Source organism: Nansenia antarctica (genome assembly GCF_963989245.1).
Source record: "Nansenia antarctica genome assembly, chromosome: 10".
Classification (NCBI taxonomy): domain Eukaryota; kingdom Metazoa; phylum Chordata; class Actinopteri; order Argentiniformes; family Microstomatidae; genus Nansenia; species Nansenia antarctica.
In genome coordinates, this window is record NC_137680.1 from 9,433,303 (window position 1) to 9,452,104 (window position 18,802).

The window sequence follows — 18,802 nt, forward strand, 5'->3', positions numbered from 1 at the left end:
ATAGAGGCAGGCCTGGTCAGTCCAGTCAGATTAGAGGACTTACTTTTCTCAGGCACTGGACGTAGGACTCTCAGTCATAGATTTGGTTGCATTATAGATAACGCCCTTAAGGTGTGGAAAGCGTCTGAGAAAATCATGGGAGGTTCCTTGCGATTCTGTTCCTCCACTCCTCTATGGAATAACCAAAACTTAATGTCGGGTAACCGACCATTCAACCAGCAAACATGGAGCTCTCGGGGTGTAAATACTCTCAGAGACCTGTATGACAATGATGGCCTAGTTTCATTCCAGCACCTCCAAACTAAGTTTGTCCTTCCAGCGTCATCATATTTTGTCTATCTACAGCTGAGGTCCTCACTCAAGGCCTATGGAGTGCCTTGGCGCTCCCCACTTCCAACTCACCCCATGATAGCCTGGATTGAACATACCCCAACCTCTCGTGGCTGTGTATCCAGAATATATCGCAATCTAATGGACGCAATTAAAAAACCACTTGCGGTTGAGGCTTTATGGAGCCGAGAGCTTGGTGAATTGGATTTCCACCCAAACTGGGACACAATATGGTCTAATCTCAATTCAACCTCCAAAAATTTAGCTCATCAGTTAATTCATTTTAAAGTCATCCACAGGGCCTATGCTACACCATATAGAAGATACTTAATGAAACTACAACCCAACTACTACTGTCAATTCTGCCCTACCCCGACACCGGGTTCATTTCTCCATATGTTCTGGGAGTGTCCAGTCGTGGCCAACTTTTGGAACCATGTCAATTCTGTAATGTCCAAGTTATTTAAGATTGACTATGTTCCTAATCCATGTTTATGTTTGCTCAATGATGACTCTGATTTCGATTTAAGTATTACACAAAAGAAAATGCTATTTGCTGGTTTCACCTCTGCAAAAAAAACTATTCTTCAACATTGGATAACACCTGATTTCAGTATGAACACTTTTTGGTTTTACTCTTTACAGAGGATTGTGAATCTTGAGTGCACAACGGCCAGATTGAACAAAGCAAGGCCCAGTACAGTTGATGCATGGAAGGCTTATTCATTGAACTTGACTAACTTGACTGCTCTATGATTTGATTTTCCACTTACCCCAATCCGGATTGTGTTGTATTTCTACTATCTGGCTGTGACTTGTCTGCTACACTACCCCTTTTCTTTTTTGTTTTCTTTATATTTTTTCCCTCCCTTCCTTTCTTGTTCTGTATTGTCGTTGTTATGTGTTGATAAAAGCAATAAAAAATCTTGATCACAAAAAAAAAAAGAAGGAAGCACGTACGCAATTTTAAACAAGCGCAGCCGGTTTTATAAATAATACGTCCGTTTAGAAAAATGTGCTTACGTGAAAGTCAAAGACGACGTTCAAGTACGGTACTTTTTTTTATAAATGAGGCCCCAGGTCAGGGACCATTGGCAGTCTTCGTGATAGAATAATGTTTTTTTATTTTTTATTTTATGTATAGACACTGGAGAAACAGTACAAGGGGGGCAGTAGAGGTCTTAGGAGACACAGTATAGGACTAGTATTGAACTAAGCCCATGAGGCATTAACAATAGTTATATTCTTCAAGAACCCATGGCTATATATATAATTCATTAAAACATTGATTTACCAATCCCAGATTGCCCTTTACAATGATTCTTGTGGATTGAAATGCTATCCTTGATGTTCTACTTCAAGGCAACTAGTTTGCTTGGGAATGGTTAGTCCCCTTCACAGTTTCACTGACTTCTCTGTATATATACTCTATTTCTATGCTCTTAGACTACAGGGAACTTTTACATTGTTGGCACTTAGCAGACGCCTTTAGCCAAAGCGACTTACAACAAATACATTTGTCTAAGTAAGTGAATCATCTATCCATCAGGTCCAGAAAGAATGTTTCCAACATCTTGTAGAATCAATGCCACAACGAATTGAGGCTGTTTTGAGAGCAATGCAAGGCCCTACCCAGTATTCCTAATAAAATGTGTGTATTTCACTATTCCTGGTACAGTAGATGCCCTGGCAAAGAACTGGATCAATCAATCACTTTATTTACAGTATATGAAGCATATTTTACACATTAATGCAATGCGATCCTCTTCACCAAAAAGATATAAACAGAACAGTACTAGTCCCAACTTAGATTGGGCACCACGTATTGGTGGGGACCAGGAGCTGACTAAAATAGCTGAGAAAATCGAGTGACACCAATACAAGGTTAGGCAGTGGAGGGTGAGCGTGGAAGCTGATATCAGTCTATTTATAGATACTGTGTGACAGAGGGGTTGAGGCTTTGAGTGTGAGAGGTGAGCTGTACTGATGAAATTAATCATTAAATAACATTCTCAACTCATTAGGTAACACATTACTGCAGGTATCCTAACATTAAGCTATTGTAGGATAATTCAACGACTGTTATAATGTTTCGCCAGTTTGTGATATGAAAGATTTATCATTTTAATTTAAAAATGACACCTGTAACTATGTACTGTATGTCAGCCCTAATGGGGTATGGCAGCGTTTTTTAGCTAGCTCCACAGGTATGCCTTGGTGGCACACCACAGTCTCTGTAGTTTATGATATCATCTGAATCTGAATCTGAATCATTGATCATTATCCAGGTGTGTGGGGAGGGGTTACAACAAGGGGAATAGAGTAACAACCCATATCTACGTATGTCCATTATGATCTCCACCAAATGGGGCACATTTGGGGCATTACAAAGTAATAGTTAACTACAATATCATACTAGGCTTTCTTAAGGCATACTTATTTACTTAATTATGCCCATATCCAACAGTTTGGACAGTTCTATCCGTCTTTGTCTGAGCTAGTGAGGTAGATCTTGCATTCTGACAGGTTGTGGTTTCAAAGCCAAGTTGTAATCTCTTGAATATGTTCGAGGCCTACCTGCACATTCAGGGTTTTCCTCGTTAAAACTCACAGCGAAATCGTGGGAAACCTGGATGAAAAAAAGAATAAATATAGCCTTTTGATCAACGCGGAAAGATGAGACAAAGGAGCACGTAACACACACACCACAAGCATCATTACACACGCTCTCTCTCTCTCTCTCTCTCTCTCTCTCTCTCTCTCTCTCTCTCTCTCTCACACACACACACACACACACACACACACACACACACACATACAGGCGAGCCATGTGTCAGCCATCAGCCATGTACCAGACGGCCAGGCAGTGTCAATCATGTCCTGCTGGGGAACAGTTTAGTGACACAGCCAAACAGCCAAAGATCCGTGGATCAGCGGGAGGGGCCCACTCTCTGCAACCAAGTGAGGGGCGGCAGGGGGTCCCACAATTACCGGTGAGGCAGGAGAACCAGAAGCTCGTCTCACTCTTGTCTCACCATGGGGGTCATTAATGAGATCCCACTGAGCCAGCCCCTCAACTTCTTCTACAAAGGAAGGAGTGACAAATTACCTTAAAGTCGGGCGGGATCCGAGCGCCAAAGCCAAACGCAGGGAACATTTTGTCACTGGATTGAGAAGCAGAGAAAAGAACAAAAGAGCGGTTAGAATTTGACGAGACGGCAGACGGATGATTGAGTCAGTGACTTGTTATCGGGTACAAATGCCCATAAACAACCAGATTCAACTTTGCTCTAGGGCTACAATGACTCTGAATTATTAATTGATTGCTTTTCAGTCTTATTTACAAACCCCATACAGCAGTGCTACATCAGGATGCAGTTAAAGTTGTTTACATTTAGCAGATGCCTTTATCCAAAGCAGTGAATCATCTATCCATCAGTCAGCATAAGAAAACAAATCCACGTTAAGGATCAGGGGCCATTGGCAGTCACAATGTTAGAAGAAGAGAGGATAACTTTATTTATTATTTTATTATTCATATTTACTACTTCACTACAGAATGGCCAGCATTGAGATGTTCTGACACCACCCAGTCCACGTCACTGTGTGATGACTGTGTACTAGCCATCACAAACTTGTTGCACAAATTTGAGTTTGAAAGCCTAGAGGGAAAAGGGTTAAATTGGGCCAGGGGCACTGAGGACGCACTGAATGCTTGAAAACTCAACATGAGTCCACATAATGACTTAAAACGTCTGTGGTGGAGGCTCAGTATCCACCAAAGCAAACAGTTTAGCAAATTAGCTATTAAATAAGTAAAATGTTGAGCAAGATCCAGCTAAAGGGAGGCTTATGTCTAGACACTGAAATATAGAAGAGAGCGCAAAGTGAGTTCTGGGCTTTAATAAGAGTGACAGGAGCGGTCTTCTAAATAGGGATGGGACATCCCATAGCAGTGCTATGAGAGCAGTGTTGATATTGTTGTTGTTGTAGACACTGCTGGGATGCGACACATGAAAAGGAAAACACAGTGCAGTGTCCCCATTACAAGTCCCCCTATGCCCCCAACCTCCACCCCATGCCCCCCCCCCCATCCCTTCCTCCACGGACCTCCAAGTTCCCCCCAGGATAGATAGCTATCCTCCGGCTAGAGAGAGACCCTGCTGGTGCTTATTTAGCTGTCTGCAGTTGACACAGCTAGAGAAGCTACTTCACACAGTGGCGGTAATATAAAAAGAAGATCCAGCAAAAGAGACACTGTTTGTATGAAAAGATGATGGGGTCCTATCAGAAATAATAAAATGAAAGCAAATTATCCAAGATGATTCCTCTTGCTTTTGTGTGAGAATGAATAGTATGCACTGTGAAATTCTTCCAGTCACTTCAAATGCATCAATTCCTGACATTGATCTTATGTTGAGAATCCTGCCAAGTCTGAATATCTTTGAGTTGGGGTTTGTCCTTTACCTCCACATATAAACAAGGGCTGTTTTACAGTTCATCAGCAAATGTTTCATGTAGCACTATGTGTTACGGTACATGTGGGAAAACTAGGGTTAGGGTTAGGTGCTAGGGTGCTACGGTTAGGGTTAGACATGCCAGCATGTAACAAGTCGACGTAGCACCTAACCCTAACCCTAGTTTTCTCACATGTACCGTGTTCCCACATGTACTGTAACATATGCATCAGTGTGATGACTCTTTAGGATCCCCATTAGCTGATGCAAAGCATCTCTTCCTGAGGGGTATTCCACTTACGTTGATCACTACATCAGAACTACATCAGCGATTAGTTGAAAAAGCCTGGATTGAGTTAATCTCGACTGTGATTTAAGACTCAAGTCATTCCAATAACCCAATTCAGCCTTGTCTCGTCAACGCTAACTCTGTTCAGGCTTGGAAATGCTTGCTTTGGGCGCGCACTGAGTAATAAGCAGCCCAGAACAGCCGATTGTCGAAAAGAAGATACTATGACTGGAAAATAAGAGCGCAGCAATCTGCTGATGGAGCTTTATGAAGACGAAAAAAAAAGTAAAAAAGAGCTGTTCCGACATTGTTGTGGCAACACAGTGCTATACATTTTTATGTTATAAACTGGTGTACAGAATACATGTAAGGAGTGTGAAATACCAACAAATCATACAAATTGGGCAAACTGTTCCTTTAACAAACCAATGTGTGACTGACTGGTAAAGGGGTTCTGTGAATCAGCACTGTGATTGGGTCACCTGTCATAATCCTGACAGATCTCTCCCACGGCGACCAGCGCTTTGAGGTACTCGTTCGGCTGGTAGGGGTGGATGTAGTGGAGCGAGCAGCTGTTTCTAGGATCTCCGTTGGAGGCGGTGAAATCGATAGCTACCTGGGAAGACAAGTGGCAATCAAAGAGGAGCTCGACAGCAATTGCCTGAAATGTATGCACCTTCTCTTGTAAGCCTCTCCCTCACTCTAACACATACTCAACCTGACTGGCCCCCTTTTCTATTACATTGTCTATTTTTTAATCTCTCTCTCTTTTTTTTTCTTTCTAATGTGTATTATTCACACTGTTCTCTCTTTGATTCTCTCTCTCTCACGCTGAGCTTGTTGTCTATCTATCTGTGGATTTATTGTTCCTTGTTAAAAAAACGGGTTAGAGGCCAAATATTTTTCATCTGTTAGTCTGCATGGCACAGGGAATCTTGCACTGAGCTTCCAACACTCATATTGAGCTCCTCCACACATATTAAGCTCATTTGAATATGAACATCAACCTCAGCAAATTAAATTAAATCAAAATGTATTTGGCATATACACAGCCGTAGACAGTGCAATGAAATGCTCAGGGCAAGCTAGCTGCTCAACAGTGTAACGAAGTAATAACAACAACAACAACAACAGTAATATAAGGAGCAATAGTAGTAGCAGCAGAAACACAACAATAGTGGGGTGGATAGCAGCGACAGTAGTAAGTAGTAGTATGCATGTGTGTGTGTGTGTGTGTGTGTGTGTGTGTGTGTGTGTGTGAATGAGTGTGTGTGTGCGTGTGTGTGTATGAGAGAGTTCATATGTGCAAAGTAGCAAAGTTTAGCAGGAAAATCCACAACACCATCTTTACCATCACTAGCAGTGACAGAAGTGACATCAATCTCTAAGTGATCACAGGGACCGCAGGGTTCCCAGTTCGATTCCAGCAGTGGACATATCCTGGACATTATCTTCTCTCTCTCTCACCCATCCTTCCTGTCTAATCTCTACTATCTCTATCACAATAAAAATAAAAATATGAGTGGGACTGCCCCACTCAGAAAAAATAACTTTAAAAAAGAAAAGAAAGTTGAGCCACTGTAAAGACAAACACTTACAGTATGTTCAATTAAGCACATCTCAATTATAGTTCAGATTACTTTTTAGAAGCCCTATTCATATACGGCAAACCTGGGCCATCGTTGAATTAATTGCTAGCTAATATTGAAACTATTGAAAATAAGGTTGCACCGGTTAGGGTTCATTTTAGAAGCGTTTATAAGTGCATGTAAGTGCAAACCATTCAATTCTTAATGTTGCTGTCAATCACATCCTTGTACACACCACTTCCATTATTTGTTGATTTTTTCTAGTAGAAAAGGAGCTGGGTTTGCCACTGGAGGTCTTTAGTTATTGAGCTCTTTAAGCCAGAATCATTGTTATTGCTTCATAAACATACTGTAGGTTTAATAAAACATAATCTGAAGAGGGATGCATATTCCACTTAAAAAACAGATGACTAGTGTGTGTGTGTATGTGTGTGTGCGTGCGTGCGTGCGTGAGTGAGTGTGTGTGTGTGAACTCACTGTAAACTGGATCTGACAGCCTCCCATAATGTAATCCAGGAAAGAGTGCATCTTGATGATCTGTGGACAAGAGATAAAGAAGTGCAAAAACCTATCCGCATCAGAACACTGGCCCAATAACTTGGGGTTTTACCATGATGAACACAGTTACTGGCCACCTACAACCCCCTAACTCCTTTTATTCCAGCATATTAAAATGCAGCTGGGTGGGCATGGTAGCCATGGTAGCCACTTTGAGCTGCAACGTTTGCAGGAAAAGTGCTATACAAATAAAAGTTATTATTATTATTATTATTATTATTATTATTATTATTATTAGTGTTTGAGACAGCTGGTCCACCGTGTTCCCCATTATCACCTGTGGGTGCTAAAACGATACACTTTATCCAAAGCGACTTACAACAAAGTCCAGGGGCCATTGGCAGTTACAATGATAGAATAAGGAAATCCTCTTTTACAGCTGGAGGTTGTGGCTTAATGTTAGATATGGGAAACAGAAGAGCCTGGTAACAGCTGGTAACAGCTGCCTGAGCTCTGCTGAGCAGAGCCAAAAGCTATTCAATGGTACCCATCAGGATACTAATGGGTATCAAATAGGTATCCATCTATATCATACCAGCCTAACAGTATGAAATACTATTCTAACAATATATAATGTACAGTATATGTTATGGGTTGGACCCAGAATCATTCCTGACCATGTGACCTCACCGGGTAAAATTCGGGGCCCTACTGTAGCTATTGGCCTCCTAGTGAAGTGTAGTGGGTGTTCATCAGCTGTGTCTAAGATGTAACAGGCATCAGTCGAATCAACAGTACTAAATACTGTATCCGCATTCAACAGATACATGAATCACAAGAGTCCATTCACATCAACAGAGAGACACAGAGCCAAAAGAACCAGAAGCAATGACACTTAGCATTCCATCTTGTGTCCACACATAGTTGTCCCAAAGCACCTTTTGAAACTGAGCTGACAGTAATTTGAGAGCCATCTGTGAGTTCCTGAGGAAATAAATGTCACATTAGTCAGACTCCCATCTGACCGTGCCCTCACTTCCCATCACAGCAACATGACGATAACCGTTCTGTCAGAGTGACTTATCTCAGGCTATGGTAGATAGTGGGTTGAGAAAGGAGGAGTAGAGAGAGAGAGAGAGAGAGAGAGAGAGAGAGAGAGAGAGAGAGAGAGAGAGTGGGTGACAGTCAGACAAGGGAGAGAAATTGGAAAGAGAAAAAAAAGAATGGGAGAGAGAGATTAAAAGTGTCGGCCGTGAATCACCTTGCACTGGTTCAGAATGACGATGCCAGAGTTCTTGTAATTCTTCTTCTTGATCTTATACTTGGAGTTTATACATTCCCATTGGACCTATCATCAGTAGGAGAGACAGCATGTGAGGCCAAAAACCATTTGAGACATTTGTAAATATAAGTGATGACTTCATTAAACAGTGCACAATAGTCAGCCTTGGGTAAAATGGGGCCAAAGTAGCGGGGGCATAGCTCCACAATGGAGTTAAAGAGAACAATACAACCCCCTACAATGAGGGAATCACTCAGTATACTGGAGAATAATTAGCTAAGCCAGTGATTGCCTACGGTGTAGAGATACAGTTTCTGTGTCTTTTGTTCATCGCTAATGAGGGGAGCATTATCCATTAATGAACGTACAGATTACCCAAGTTAAATTGAAAAGGCTTTTTAAAACTTCTGGGTCTTTTTTTTTATAAAAATCAAAAATCATATCACAATCAGAACACAAAGCATCATCAGGGACACAACTCATCTCAGGGACAGTCTGTTCTTAGTATGTTCTAGTTTTTTTTATAGCCATTATGGTTATGCCATTATGGTTATTGCCTCAGGGCTAGTTGCAACTCCATACAAATGAAGCAAATTCATTCTCATTTCTTTTCTGATGGAATGAGCACTCCTATGCGCATCAATGTTCCTTTGAAATCAAACTGCTTTTATTGCAATGGCTACAATGCCACAAGGTCCTTTAGGCTTATCGTCCTGAATTCCATGAAAGGGACAATTAGTGGTGTCAACGGTCTTTAAAAGTTTGATTTTAAGGCCAGAAGCAGCGGAGGTTTTTTTTAAGCCTTGAAGCGTGCAACGGCGTGATGTAATTACCCTAGTAGCCTCAGCCTAGAGCCGCCAGTTTGTGTGCTAACGATGACAAAGCTGTCTGAATGGGCACAGCTCCATGATGAAGGCCATCCTCAAAAAAGCTAATGAATGCATTCTTTCTTTTCTTGGTTTCCCGGAGGCTTCTTGTTTTAAAAAGAAACCGTGTGTGCGAGTCAAGCATGTTTCCGTCTCTTGGATGGTGGCCACAACCTAAAAGGCATAATGTTGAAGTCGAAAATGTCGAACTTCCACCAGCTTATATTGGTAATAGGTTAGAAATGTTGATCCCTATTGACGAAGCCATTGTGACGACTGGTTTAAGACAATCCTCATCGATCTCCTGGTGAAACAAAGGCAACCTACTCATACATATCATACACTCATACAACATATGATCAGGACCCTGAACTTTTCTGGTGATATGATCTGGCCAGGATAAACAGTGAGAGAGATATAAGGGTAGGGTTTGACATTTTTCACTGGTCAGGAATAAACCACAGCCTTACTTTTGCGTTCACATTTGAGAAACTCAGGTTGTCGCATCTGAAATCGATTTCCAAGGACCTGAGCTAGAGAGGAGCAGCAAGGCATCGCTTCCAAACACAGAGAACAGTACATAAACGTTCACTTGCCCGTCCTCCCTCTTAATACTGCTAAGGATTTCTGAATTACACCATCACAGGTGAGGAAAAAGAGAGAACGGACACTGCTGCAAGGAGGGGAGGCACCCCACTGGGAGAAATCCATTGTCATTTTGTTGTAAGAAACCTCAGCTTTTTTGTCCTGCTCTAGCCTGCGGAGCATTCACATTTTTCTTCACCCAGTGACATGGAAATAAGCATCCCCTTGTCATGAGCTGCCTGTGCCACTGTCACCATCCCTTCCTCCTATTGAACAAAATGGAACGGTCACTACGACTCCACCTGTGTGACTGTGTTTGGAGAACTAGAAGGAACTGTCCTCGTTCAGGCAACACTTCCTGCTGGTCATGTCCCCAGAGGAGAGCAGAAAAAAAAATCTTCAAAGAAGGTGGGATGAAAACAAATCTCCAGACAGTGACCCAACATGAGCTTTACTTTTCTAACCCACTTTCTCTCTGCCACAATCCTCTGGGATACACAGCCTTCCCACTGGGCTAAAAACAGATCGAATGTACATTTCCACCTATTTTGATTTGCAAAATGGGTTCAACAAAGTTTGTTTTTGTCCCATTTGAACTTAGTCAAAGTAAACAAGTCTATTGTATGTTGTTGGTAGCTTTAAAATAGTACTTAATGGCCAGTCAGTAGCCAATCAATGAGATCACATGATGAAGAACATTCTGTGAAGAGTGCTCTATAGGTCCAAACAAAGTGTTTTCTAAAATCTGGTGTCATGCTCAGACACTGGCCTTTAAGTGGTTATTTTATATTTGGTTTGTTTACAAAGATTTACAAGGGTTGCACATGTTTGCCACTATTAGAAAAACAAAAAGACATGCAGCAACTAAACCATGTGTGACCAAAAGTAGGTCTGTGCCCGGTCAAATAGCCCTGGACGTCGACAGCTAGTCCAATAATAACTATATTATTATTGATGTTCTTGCTTCCTCTCTTGTAAAACAGATCTCAATAACCTCTAACCTGTATGAATAAGGGTTGAATGACACACACATACACACAGAGAGAGAGAGAGAGATACAAGCTAACCACATACCTGTCTCCCATCCATTGCCCCTCTCATTTCTTTGAATGTGGCCTGAAATTCACCAATGAAGTCATGCTTCCCATTGGAGTCCCAGTCCCATACTGTGCACTGAAAGAGGAGAGGAAGGAGGTGAGAGAGAGGGATAGGTGGCAGGCAAAGAGCAAAATGAGATGGTGAAGGACTAAACATACCAAGCAAGATAAATTGAAGCCGGAACAGGTGGTCTGGAAACCGGAAGGATGCTGCACGCTCCATTCATAAAAAGACGCAAAAGTGGGTATACCCCTATAGTCCCAGCCCTTCAAAAAGTACTGCGCATTTCAGCCTTCTCTACAGCCTTAATGAATGACTTAAAAACATTTGCACTGCAACGGCTTTTTGACTGTTTTGACTGTTTTTGGACCACTTGCTGAGTACAGATATAGGACTATTTTTAACACGTTTGACTGCACAAGTCTGCAGGAGAGCCCTACTGTTTGTTCTATTGGCACTATCATCTCCCACTGTAATAATACAATGGTCAGCAATACACCAGTCTTAGGATCTAATAGCCATGTCTGACCATTACTGCGTATTATTTTCCCTGATAGCCTGAAAAACACAGAACACCTTGTCAGAAAACTGTGTCTTACCCCTATAGTTGCTGCAAACTTGATGACCTTATATGAAAATATACCAGCAGTTTTTCGACCATTCTTATGTGATGATCTGGTAAAACACTTAAATAACAAACTAAGGACAACTATCAACACTGTTGCCCCTGTCAAACTAAAAAAGGCAAAGCCCAAATAGAGGGCCCCCTGGAAAAATTCAGAAATTACTAAATTAAAGAGAAATTGACGTGTAGCTGAACGAAAATGGAGAAATGTCCATCATGACATTTTCCGTGAGCATCTTATTGTGTACAATAAGGTGATCAGAAATGCTAGACAAGCTAATTTCTCCAAACTGATCAATGATTATCAGAACAATCCCCAAAAAAAAATCTCTACAATTGACCACCTAAGAAAGCCTGTCTCCTTAGACTCCGGTAATCTTTTTTCCACATCTAGATGTGAAGAGTTTGCAGCATACTTTAGGGATTAGATAATCAACATCCAGTCTGGTATTGATCAGCTAAGGAGTGATGCCTCAGAACCCCCTACCCCACTATGTGAGATCACATTTGCCCTGGTTGATGCTGAAATGCTTAATTAATTTAATTAATTTTGTCATTTAGCAGACGCTTTTATCCAAAGCGACTTACAATTACGAATTACAGGGACATTCCCCCTGGAGTAACTGAGGGCTAAGTGCCTTACCCAAGGGCACACTAGTAGTGGTGTGGCTTCAGGCGGGATTTGAACTCACAACCTTCCGATCCCAAGTCCAACTCACTATCCACTAGACCACCACTACCCTTAAGAAGGTAGTAACACAGCTTAAGCCCTCCACTTGCCCTATTGATGCTCTAACCACCACTTTTTTTTCCAACAATTAATTTAACTGTCTATCAGATGAGATCCATGTTATGATTAACTACTCTTTACAGAGAGGTGTTTTTCCCAACCTCACTAAAGACTGCTATGGTGAAACCCCTCCTGAAGAAAAACAACCGTGACTCATTAGTCATCAGCAATTTTAGACCAATTTCTAATCTCTATTTTTTATGGAAAATGTTGGAGACACTAGCTTCTGAACAGCTAAATTACTTTCTTATCTCAAACGTTTTTGAGCCCATCACAGAACAGAAATATCCCTGTGAACGACCTTAGAACTAACTTGGACAACAAAAAACTGTCCTTGTTCTCCTTGACCTGATACTCATCTAAGAACTATAGCATCAACTGTGGAGTACCACAAGGCTCTATCCTAGGTCCAGTCCTCTTCAGTTTATATGCTGCCCCTTGGCAGTATCATCAGGCGACATGGCATCAATTTTCACAGCGAGAGAGATTGGACCTTACACGGACCACACCTATAGATTCATCAACTCAGGGTGTGGGTGGAATATTGGCCCTATGCTTGGGATAGAAAATCCCTGCACAACGGAAGGCACCAAGGTTGTGTGTAAAGATGGTATGCTACCTCTGCTCGCCAAGGTCTCCTGGAACAATAGATGTGTTTCCATAAAAGGTAAGTGAATTTCAAAAATGTGAATCATGAAATGCGGATCAAGCTGGGTGTTTCCATAAAATGTAAGCGAATTTTGAAATGCGAATCATGAAATGTGGAGCGTTTCCATTAACTTGGTTGGAGCGAATAAGCTAGGCTATGTAAAACGTAATTTCGTCAGAGTATTTCGTCAGTATTTACATGTATATAGTTTGATGTAAAGAACTCTCCCAACACATATTTTGAAAAGTACAATAAAGCTTTATTTCGTTTAACAAAGTGTGGTGTGCATTTCCAGCAGTGCGATATCTGTAAACATACTATCTGTAGACTCTCCGCTGCTTCAGACTCTTCCACTTGTTGCGCAAAATGGGCCAGGGTTTGTCAAATCCTTTGTTGGGCATCTCGTTTCTTAAGTCCTGGTATATTGTGGCATTTCTTTGCTGTTTGCCATCAAAGACATGTTTAGCATGTTTAGCAGACATGTTTTCATCACACGTAAGGCAATACCCAGGAAGACGCAGACAGCAGAAACAGCTGAGTCACGTGAGTTGAAATTCGCTACGTCAGAGTTCATTCGAATGACCTGTTTCCATAAAACTTGATGCGAGTCAGAGGTGATTCGCATAAGGCAAAAACCACCTCAAGCGACCATATCGACTTTGTGCATTAGTCGATATCCTCGCTTGAGATGGTTTTTGCCTAGAGGTGATAAGCATCGAGTTTATGCGAATCAAGACGTTTCCATAACATTTCTCATGCGAATCATCTCAAACTGATGCGAATCACCTCAAAATGCGAATCAGAATGTTTTATGAAAACGCACCAAATGTGGAGCTATTAGGGGAGGAATAAACTTGTCCTTACTGTCCAGATTGGGAAAGATGTGGCTGATTGAATGAATGGATAAAGGAATGCCTCTGGCCACTGTTGGGCCAATGTGTCGACGCCCAAGGGAGCGTCGTGAGACAGAGATGGAGCTTGCAAATAAACCTTACATTGTACAGGCAGTGTCCATGAAGGACTCCCTCTCCTTCAAACTAGATTCTCTTGTGACTCATTCAGTCGGTCTCATTTTAATATAATGTATTTTAATGTAAGCAGTGCTCCACTGAAAAAGAGACCTTGGTTAAAATAAACCCAATTAAAATAAAGATGTAATATTATTATTATTAGTAGTAGTAGAAGTAGAATTATTATTATTATTATTATTATTATTATTATTATTATTATTATTATTATAACCTTTAATAGAACAGGGGCTGCTGGCTGAATGACTAATGACTAATTCTGGGATGCCATGATTCAGACCTGCTTGAAAGTACTCCCTCTGGCATTAATATTGGTAAATGTGTGTACCATCAAATAGTTACACTGTGACAAGTATGAGCAGAAAGAAAAAGTAGAGCCACATTATCAAAATGGGATGGCCTCATGAAATAATGATTATTGTTTCACAGGAGTGTTTCATCTGACTTCTAAAGCCCAATGCACACAGCGTGCGATTTTGTCGCACGACAACATTCGAATCTCAATTCACACCACCGAAGTGTGTGGGTGTGAATGGAGAATCGAATGTTGTCGTGCGACAATATCGCATCGCAATGCACACGACTCTCTCTCTTCAAACTAAAAAACTGGTCATAAATCTTGGTGTAATTCTAGACTCTAAATCTAAACTTCAACAGCCACATAAACTTGATAACTAAATCATAGATAGACAAAATACATATCAGATCTCCTCCCACCCTATATTCCAGCAAGGCCCCTAAGGTCATCTGAGACTAATCAGCTAATCATTCCAAGAGTGAAAACAAAACACGGTGCAGCAGCTTTCAGTCACTCTGCCGCATGCTCCTGGAACAAACTCCCTGAAGAAATCAAACAGGTCCAAACCCTAAAAACATTTAAGCAGCTTTCAGTCACTTTGCCGCATGCTCCTGGAACAAACTCCCTGAAGAAATCAAACAGGTCCAAACCCTAAAAACATTTAAAACTAAGCTAAAAACCTTCATGTTTTGCAGCAGTTTGGATTAAACACTAACACTTCTCTATTTATTATCTTGTTTTTTATCTATTTCTCTCTCTTACTGTATTTTTGTTAATGCTGTATGTAAAGCACTTTGAATTGCCTGTTGTATGTGCTATACAAATAAACTTGCCTTGCCTTGCCATCAGACGCTGCTCGTCAGTAGGCGGTACGTCTTCCACGTGTCTCTGTCCCACATTCCCTTTCTTAAGTGGTCTATGAATAATACATGACTGGGGGAGGCGGGGGCATTCAAATACTACCCAGCACCGTCACAGATGGCGAGAGATTCCACACGAGGAAGGGCTAAATTGGTGTCTTTTCAGCACGGTTCTCTCATTAGGGTCAACAGAAGTCAAGTGAGTAGCTGTCCAATTTAGGGGAAGGGATGTACATGAAGTGGGGGGCTGTCATCTGAAACCATTACCTACCCCTCATTAAATACATATTACTGGCAGAATCGGGTAAAAATGGAAACTCCTGCTTCGGTATAATAATGACAATTACATTATCTGTGAGGGGATACAGTGGATTCAACACATCAACAATGTTTTAATTCAACAGCATGCAGCTTGCAGCTATGCACATAAAATGTAGACCAGACATTGGTATTAACTCAATAAAACTACACAGCTAAAGAAATTGTAAAAAAAAACAAAACAAAAAACATGTATTGAACACAGTAAGACGAAGCATTAAACCAGCTTATGCCACTAATGACTTCTCCTACCTGTGCTAATTAGAATCAGCTGGGTTAGTGCATGTTGGTGGGTAAGTACTGTCACTCTTTGAAAAAGGGTTTCCAAGCTCTGAATGTAAGTAAACAAATCATTTGTCACCAAGCGTTCCTGTTGCAAAGAGCTCTCCCAAGACCTTCGCAACAGGATTGTTGAGCAGCATAGTAGTGGCACTGGTTACCAACGTATTTCTCAACTCCTAAATGTTCCTATAAGCACCATTGGGGCCATTATCCACAAGTGGAAGGAACACCACTCAACCATCAACCGGCCACACACAGGAGCTCCTCGCAAGCTTTCTGAGCAGGCAGTCAGAAAGTTAGTCAGAAGAGGAGCCCAAGAACCAAGGACCACTAGAGCAGAGCTCCAGAAAGACCTGGAAGCAGCGGGTACAGTTGTCACAAACAATAGGCAATACACTCCACCGCCATGGTCTCCATTCGTGGTCACCCCGGAAGACTCCATTACTGAAGAAAAGGCATGTTGAAGCAAATTTTAGTTTGCGAGAAGCCTGTAGATTATTGGGAGAATGTAGTCTGGTTGAGAAAAAAACTAAATCTAACTTTTCAGCAACAATACGACGGGCCATGTTTGAAGGAGAAATGGCTCTGCATATGATCCTAGTTCAGAGGTGGAAGCATCCTAGTATGGGGTTTCTCTTCACATGGTACTGGGGAAATCCAAATTATCAAAGGGAAGATGAATGGAGCCATGTACTGGGAAATTCTTGAGAATAATCTGTTGCCATCCACCAGGATGATGAGGATGAGATGCGGTTGGATATTCCAGCAGGACAACGATCCAAAACATACTGCAAAGGAGACTCTCAGTTGGTTCAAGAGGAATAAAATAAAGGTGTTGGTCGCTAGACCTGAATCCAGTAGAAAATCTGAAAGGAACTGAAGATCAAGATTCACCAGCAACCTGTAATCTTCAACATTTAAAGATTGTGTTGTCTTTGTAGGAAATATATGGACATTTATTTGTGGAATGTTACTATATGGATATATGTTGAATTTAAAAATGTAATAATTATTTCCCCCACTGTTAAGCTCTTTTTAACGTTAAACTAAGTGCCTGAGGAAATTTAAATGATGCTTTAGGAATGACAGATACAAGCCAACACAGCTCTTTCACTCCCTAGCCAGTACAGTTTCTAATACTCTCTTGAAAGCCATTTAGATTATCTGCCATTGTAATCCTAGTGAGCAATACTGCAGGTATGTCACTATCTTGCATACCTTTCCCATAAGCCCTCTTTGGTTGAAAGCATTGTCACTCCCCAAAGGACATTACATCACAACAGACTGGCACAAAGTGTCTCCCATGAAAGCATTGATAGTTAACTTTTTGGTGGATCAGAATAATCCAGATTCTTTTTTGCTATCCAGGATCAGATCGAGCTGGCTGATTTCTCCTATAATACTAAACATCTGCCAGATCAGATCTGACACTGGACAGCAATAATATGGATCATCTGGTCCCAGTGGACAGGGCAAATAAATGGCAGTAATCAACGTATAAACAAGCCGATCAGCCTTGGCAAGGCACTGTGCTGATTCGCTGATATTGATCATACAATCAGTCTCTTTGTAGGTTTGTCGAATCGCCTTGATCAAACACATTCAAAGTCTCTTGAGATGGTTGTCTTCTTCCCCGTCTGTTTTATGGAAAAGTTTTCATCTCCTGTGGAAATCACCATGATGTGTAAAGTAGCCCATTTTCTGCCGGGAGCAAGTGTGCGCCTGTTTGCATAGCTGGCTTTCCATGGCGGGTCTTACACCGGGCATGCCAGTGTGTGCCATGGCCATTGCTTTTCTACAATCGCTGGGCTTCAACGGTGCTTACTCTGGGCCTATTGAGATCTAACTATTTGGTTTTTAGCCTCCTCTACCCCCCTGGTCTGTATGAGGCTAGGAGCTTAGTTTAGAGCAAAGGCGGGATATTCTTATCAACCAAGTGCTAACTTGGTGGATGGCAAGCATAATCCAAGTTCTGAAACTACATAATGATATTGATTTGAATACAGCTTTTTCCAAATAAAATTGTCATACATTTTTTGGGGGGCAAAATGTAAACAAACTATAGCCTACTACGGAGTGGTACTACAGAAAAATAGGTGTTTGATGAATATTTTTGTCATATTTCATTGACGGATTTAACACTGCTACAACTGCGTGAATCACTTCACGGTTGACTTTCACTCACTAAAAACAATTAATAATGTGAAAGCGTGCCCACAAACACACACGTGTCCTTTGTGTTGCAATGCTAGCAACAACTAGCTAACAAGAACCATCCCCAACAAAAGGGAACTTGTTTGGCTACCAAACAAAAAGTGTTACCTGTGCATCTGGGCTGTGCTTAATTCCAGCAAAACATTTGTAGTAGTTATGTGTAGGGCAAGCTGCTCTGGAGGAGACGAGAGTCACTAGGCGCGTGTTGTCCTGGGCTGAAAACAGTTGATTTCAAGCTGGATCATTTTTGAGAGTTGAGACACACATTTGGGCTTGCTAGAAAAATGGGACTGCCCTCTTTGCATCAGGATCGAGGACATAATGTGTAGAGAACAATGTATGAGTGCATGTAAGAATATAACTGATTGTGATAGAGCTGATTTTGGTCTGGTTTGCTATGCTATGCTAAACATTGCATGTTGAATCCACTGGCTGTTCATTTGAAATGTCTGTCGTCCCTGTCTCAATCTGGAAAGAATCTACTGAACGGAGTTATTGAATGAGACAGCCATGTGTGAAGGGGTGGAACAGCAGTCACTTTTAAACTCAAGTCCTTACCTTCAGTGGGCGGTCATGGTCGCCACTGCAGAGGGAGTTAAGTGAGACCTTGAACGTGTTCCACACTGGGTTAAGGTTGTTCATAACAGTCTGGGAGACAAAAGTAAGTACATTTAAAGTGTAACGTGGAGACAAATAGGTGGTACAGTATGGGCACTCATGAGTGCCAATAGGATTAACCATGTA

General features: G+C 41.4%; 2 protein-coding genes across 2 annotated transcripts in view; both read right to left on the reverse strand.

Annotated features, from left to right (window-relative positions):
• The window catches only part of LOC308166610 (sialic acid-binding Ig-like lectin 15), a gene marked incomplete at both ends in the record, with an annotated part of 268,304 nt that overhangs the window by 221,191 nt on the left and 28,311 nt on the right, over positions 1-18,802 (reverse strand). The gene's annotated exons all lie outside the window — the stretch shown is intronic.
• Positions 1-18,802, reverse strand: part of cpne4a (copine IVa) — a gene marked incomplete at both ends in the record, with an annotated part of 55,809 nt that overhangs the window by 9,907 nt on the left and 27,100 nt on the right. Inside the window, 7 exons of the mRNA XM_080540686.1 lie at positions 2,908-2,959; positions 3,440-3,494; positions 5,559-5,692; positions 7,143-7,202; positions 8,425-8,511; positions 10,971-11,069; positions 18,617-18,706. Of these exons, the coding sequence (XP_080396812.1) occupies positions 2,908-2,959; positions 3,440-3,494; positions 5,559-5,692; positions 7,143-7,202; positions 8,425-8,511; positions 10,971-11,069; positions 18,617-18,706 (577 nt within the window). The remainder of the gene's footprint in view (positions 1-2,907; positions 2,960-3,439; positions 3,495-5,558; positions 5,693-7,142; positions 7,203-8,424; positions 8,512-10,970; positions 11,070-18,616; positions 18,707-18,802) is intronic.